The 6441-nt window shown below is 38.3% G+C and overlaps 1 protein-coding gene across 2 annotated transcripts in view; it reads right to left on the bottom strand.

Annotated features, from left to right (window-relative positions):
• The window catches only part of LOC115215224 (neprilysin), a 107612-nt gene extending 102546 nt beyond the window's left edge, over positions 1–5066 (bottom strand). The window contains exon 1 of one of the 2 annotated variants that reach the window (XM_029784444.2): positions 4930–5066. In XM_029784444.2, the coding sequence (XP_029640304.1) occupies positions 4930–4967 (38 nt within the window). In that variant the 5' untranslated portion in view covers positions 4968–5066. Of the gene's footprint in view, positions 1–4923 lie in introns of both variants that reach the window. The other variant, XM_029784443.2, reaches the window with a different exon arrangement.
• Between the last annotated feature and the right edge of the window lie 1375 nt (positions 5067–6441).

Below are 6441 nucleotides of genomic sequence, written 5' to 3' on the forward strand. Positions count from 1 at the left end.
GGAAACTTCAAAGTGGGTAAATTTTTTACAGCAAATAATTCGCTGTGGAAACTGTATTGACAATTGCCAATTGACAATAAAACCCACAAGAGAAAAGTTGTCAGTAGGCAGTTACTGAACCTTGCACGTCTCACATAATAGGTGTCCCGGATCCGAAATCTACTTAACTATATAATAATGGGCTAGGCCAGTATATATATATATAATATATATATATATATATATATATATATATACATATATATATATATATATATATATAATTATGTGAAATAGAAAGATGAATAATCTTGTAGTAGATTAATCAAAAGTTTAACCGATACCTTAGTAGCAAAAATCACAGCAGTGAACAGCACGGTTGGAGGTACAACCATCTGGCGTTGCAACCGTGCGTTGGTGCGGATAATTGAAATTAAAACATTATTGGTGAATTGAAGAAATGGAGCTGAACGCAGATTGAACAGAAATCGTTTTATTTCATTCTACACGTGTTTCGAAAGGCACAAATTACCAAAATCCGATTGAATAATGGGACCATATTGTGTCTTTCTCTTCAGGAAGAAAAAAGGAAATCCGTTGGAAAAACAAAAACAGAACAGAGGCAGAGCAAAAAACAAATCGAACTGTGCTCCTAAGAGCCCATGGCGAAACTGTTTATCAGTGTATGTTGAGAACCGGTGGCTGAAGAATTCAACAGGTCAGGCATCGGTCAACCATGTGGGTGAGGGTGTATAGATGTTCTTTGTGACCGATAATAAAGTTCTGACTATTTAAAGAATATTGGATGTTTTATAAGGGGCGAGAAAAAATCTACTTAGAGACGTGTGTGTGTGTATACTGTTCTATATATGTGTGTGTTGGCGTAGGGGTAGAAAACATTTTTTGTGTACGTGTGTGCGTTTGATCGTTCGGCTGTCAGTGGCTACTGCCGTGATAACCGTTGGGTGGCAGAAAGAAAAAAAATAAAGAAATTATATATATATATTATGTTTTATGTGTGTGTGTGTGTGTGTTCATCCAAGCCTGCCTTGACAAGGAAACCCCCCGCTGTGAAAGAACAAGCCCCGTTTGTCTTACAGGAGTAATTTCCCTTGCAGTGGTTAATTGTAGATATCTTAAAATCTATTTCAGAATTTGTTACCAAGGGCTATGGGTGCCGGTCTTGTTTATAAACGCTATTTAAAGGCCAGATAAGTGTAACGCCGCCAATGGGGGCATCGAAAAGCCGACTGTAAGAGCCCGTTTACCATCCGGCCTCTGGCAAACAAAATATGGAAGAGTTCGGAGACACAAAGGTTGCACTGTCTTCTGCCCCTATCAAATGGGAGGGCCACCGACAAAATTGACCATTCCAGCCTATAGCTTAAGTTCGCATCCTTCAGTCGCCATATTAGCTTACTGAGTCCCGTGGTCTGGCGCTTGTTCACGTCCCGAAAAGTTGCGTAATGGTTGGAGACACGCAAAGACAATCTTGAGGATGATGCCCCTATATAAGTGAAGGCATCTGAGTCCGTGTAAACCTTGCATTGGTAGACGGCGTTTTTGATCTTGGAGTTCGCCGACGTGAATCTTACTCTGCTAGGATTGGTTTCTGAAATTAGAACTGCGTTCCTGTCACTATATTCGTTCCGAGACCTGCAGCCGCTTACTACTCTATTTTCCACTACGTCACTATTAACTATAGGAATAACCCCTGATTCTCCACTATCTATCAGAGTGCTGTCATTGCTACTGCCCGTGGTACTGCTATTGCGGGAAATGATGCTGGGGATGCTAAAGGGGCTCTCTACCCTACTCCCATTGTTACCATCAACCACAACACCCCTATTTATAACTATACCCCTCGTGGGTACTCCCTGGCTGGAGCTGAGATTATGTGTCACTGTACTGGCTCTCATATCATTATTACTACTATAATTATTCCTACTGAGCATTAAACCGGGAGCGGAAGAGGCTGTGCCTCCGGAAAAAGGTGATAGGGTCTTAGTAAGTAGCCTATTATTATGGGAGGCGATTATCTGGGCGAGGTTTTTAGTGTTGGAGAAAGCTATCCTAACTTTATGTGAGTTAACCGTGGAGTAATATTTGGAATTTCTGGGGAAGTTATTGGCGATGGCTTGTCTAAACATGAGGGGGAGGTTAGTTCTAATCTGCTTACCAAAGGGGATTACAAACCATATATGCTTATTCCTATCAGTGTGATGGGTCGGGACGCCAGCTCTCGCATTTGGGTGGGTGATTCTCGGATGAATAACGGGTCTTGGGTTAGTGTAAGACCTCCCGGACCGATAATTATCCTTGTTCGCTAAATTAAATGCGGGAGCGACTACCCCGGTATCCGCCGCGCTCCCGTCCTTACTTAAAATGTTAATGTTATTATATACGGCCCTATCCTGATGACCGAATGATGGCATCGGAAGGGCCGGATCAATATAAATTACCTTCTGCCTATAACCGGCCTTGGATAGTGCGGCGTTATAAAAATCCGCTTTCTGCATAAAAATATCGGCACTGGCGGACAGGCCAGACAATCTTAGAGAGATGTTTTTAACCAAATTGTCTGTTACGGTTTTGGCATGATTTGAGAAGACACTGACATACTTCAAATTAGTGGAAGGCTTATGGTAAGGGCAGTATGAGTCGCTATTAAGGTTAAGTGTAACGTCTAGGAAATTAGCCTTGGTGAGTTCGTTATCAAAAACTATACTCATGCCCATTCTATTAAAAAACCTAACTAACCTGCTCTTAGTTTTCTGCACTATTCTGTTCGTGGTGTTTTGCAGGTAAAACAGACAATCGGTCACAAAGAACATCTATACACCCTCACCCACATGGTTGACCGATGCCTGACCTGTTGAATTCTTCAGCCACCGGTTCTCAACGTACACTGATAAACAGTTTCGCCATGGGCTCTTAGGAGCACAGTTCGATTTGTTTTTTGCTCTGCCTCTGTTCTGTTTTTGTTTTTCCAACGGATTTCCTTTTTTCTTCCTGAAGAGAAAGACACAATATGGTCCCATTATTCAATCGGATTTTGGTAATTTGTGCCTTTCGAAACACGTGTAGAATGAAATAAAACGATTTCTGTTCAATCTGCGTTCAGCTCAATTTCTTCAATTCACCAATATATATATATATATATATATACATATATATACATACATACATGCATACATACATACATACATACATACATACATGCATACATACACACACACATATATATATATATATATATATATATATATATATATATATATTTATGTATGTATGTATAATATTGTGATATGTATTAGACAACCTTGAAATTCCATTTTGAAGGTCAGCCTATTTTTAAAATATTCATTACATTGCTCGTCTGTACATTTATCGTAGAATTGGTGGTTTTTTAAACATTCGCATTAAGTTTTCAAAATCAATTAATTTACATAACTGTCAATTACGTAATACCTTTGTTTATTATGGAATTAAAAATTGCATTATGATTACCGAAGGGAGAAATCTAATTAGGGCCAAAGTCGACATATTTATCTTTTCATTCAAATGCATTGAATGTTCATTATATACTAAGTTAGCAACATGCATTTTGTGTGTGTGTCTGTGTGTGAGAGTGTGTGTGAGTGTGTGTTTGTATATTCGCCTTTCGGCTTAATTGTCGTATGTGTCTTCTTTCAGTTTGTGTGTTCCAAGTTATTTGTCTTTGGACTTGTGTTCGAAAAATAGCCAAAATATAAAATTTTACGACAGCATGGCACCGGCTAGCTGCCTTCTTGGAGAATTTAGGTCAAATGCTAACATGCCCCAAAGTCGAAGGAAAAGCTCAGTCGAAGGAAAAACTATACAATATATATATTTATATTAAAGAGTTGAAGACATGTGGAATTTCGTTATGAAAATGTAATATAATATAAAGTATATTAAATGTTTTTTATGAGGCGACATCACGTCCTTCTGCGTTAGCAGTACTCTTTACATTATTTTGTTAAGGTTATTTCTACAGGAATTATAGCCAGCACTGATTATATCTACAACGTTTCGTATCGAAACGTCAAATGTAAGCAAACAATGAAATCGGAGACAAAAATAGGTAATGAGTTTAAATGCCATATTTCGTGGGGTCTTGCCCCTTCATCAGTACTCATCTAACCCTACAAGAATGTGTTTGATATATAAATTGGTATATCGAATAGCTTTACTCCGTTGTATGCAATGGCTGTATGAACAATATGTTCAGTGGCTATATACACAAGTTGTTCGGGGGGCAATTCTCTAAGAGAGCAGCTAGCCACTGACCTGCTTTCGTCAAACTTTTGGCTAAATTTGGCTAATTTTAGTACAAAGCTGCTAAGACAAACAACTTGACCCACGTATCAAAATCTTACTGATACGAGTTAACAACTTTTATTGAGACCAGTAAAGAATTCAACTCTTTTCTCCCTTACTCAATTAATCACAAAATGGTCACTGTTTCCTCAAAAAACAACATATATTTTGGGTTTCTAAACCCTCTTCTACGCCGATAATTGTCTCGGAGTATAAGCAAACAGGACATGTATGCGTGTAGTTCCAAAATTTACTAAATGACGTGGCACATGTATACGTCTTCCTATCTAGTAATATAAACCTTTACGTATATCACCTTTCCTCTTCACCAGAAATCATAGACAAATATTATTAGAATTATACCATATACGTAATTCCAAAACTCCTCTAATCTTGCTCGATACACTTGAACAACAGATTTAATATTAGCTAATATCAAATCGTTCCATTGATAATTATCTGTAGAAGAAAAAACATGAATGGGTGTCTATTATTTTCCCTTTCAAATGTTTATATTAATTAGATCAAACAAGCATATACTACATATTTCCTTCGGCAACATAAAATCATAGACATGGAAAATAAAATGAAAAAACTCACTCTGACCTTCTTCTATAAGGCATTGTCGTATTCCTCTCAAACATAAACAGTGTGTATAGTACGTAGCCTTGTTTAATGAGAGCTCAGAAAACCGTAGCTCCTCAGTTTAAATACTATTAAACAAAAGACATGAATTTATATCCGTGTCATGTAACACACTTTTATTGACGTATATTCAACCGAGTTAACAAAAACTAGTCGCTAGCCGGATGTCCAGTATCATATTTTTGAAGTCCTTAAGATCACTAGCTGTCATAATATCTATCATAGAGAAATCTTAGTCGATCTGACCGTAACTGAATGTGTCTGCCTATGAATATGTGCATTCATTGTCAGCAGAGCTTTCTATCCGTTTTTTCACCTCTCGCTTACAATCTTTCGTCATTTCACGCACACACACACACACACACACACAATAGAAAGAAACACACACACACATGTGCAATGAGTGCACTGATGCATAGTCTTGTTGCAGGTTGCACTCACCCAAGAGCAAGATCTCTGGTATTTAGTGACGAAATCTCTTCTCGAACACCGTGAAAACCTTCACAAATAATGAATAAGTTATGAGTAATTAATGAGGAAGTCTACCGAGACGTTCAGGATGGTTCTCCACCTTTTTATTTTTTGAAATCAAGAGCATCATCTACAGTTGCTGCGTTCCCTCTCGCCAGATGATCATCAAAGAATATTTGTGGAGGTTTACGGTGTTCAGGTGGATATTTCATCGCTAAATGCACAGGTTCTCCCCCCTCCACCCCTTGCGTGAGTGGAACCTTCATCAGCACTATGCTTCAGGCCGCGATTCCATTCTGGTAAGCAAATACTTGAGTGAGATGAACATCAAATCTGTCACTCATCAACACTTCTATCCAGACCTTGCTCCCTCTCACATTTGGTCGTTTCTGAAGTTAAAGGAAAACCTCATGTGCAGTCAGTTTGAAGACGTTTAGAAGATGAAGTGGGGCTGTTACAGGTACCCGGTATACCTTCACTTTGGAGGACATCCACAAAGAGTCAACTATCTCCTAGCTCTCGTCAAAGTGTCTTTCCTTCTGTTCGTCACCGACAACACTTGGTACAAACCTTGTACAAATTTTGCACGTGTTCATATCTTCATGAATTATTCTGTGTATAGTTGCCACATCAACTCCAGTCTATATACTTATTGTCTTTACACACATACGACGGCATTCATCATGCGAATTGTAAATTTTCTCACTCCCTCCAATACGTGTGTATGTGTGCATGTTTCGCCCATTCCTATTTAAATCACTTTGTGAAAAGTTCTGAACTGTTCTTCTCAATCAAAATAATTAGATAGTAACTAAAACAAAAACCACAACATTAGAGAAAGCGACAACCCTATCCAACAGTGAAACCACACCTCCAGTCAAAAACTTAAGCAGGAAAATTCTTCTATATTAGCCATGTTGAACCTGACAAAAGACATACAAAAAACTTTTAGCCATCACTCAATACCATCCTATGCTATTACCCCAGTATACCAACTCCCTT

Source organism: Octopus sinensis, linkage group LG8 (genome assembly GCF_006345805.1).
Source record: "Octopus sinensis linkage group LG8, ASM634580v1, whole genome shotgun sequence".
In the NCBI taxonomy this organism is placed as follows: Eukaryota; Metazoa; Mollusca; class Cephalopoda; order Octopoda; family Octopodidae; genus Octopus; species Octopus sinensis.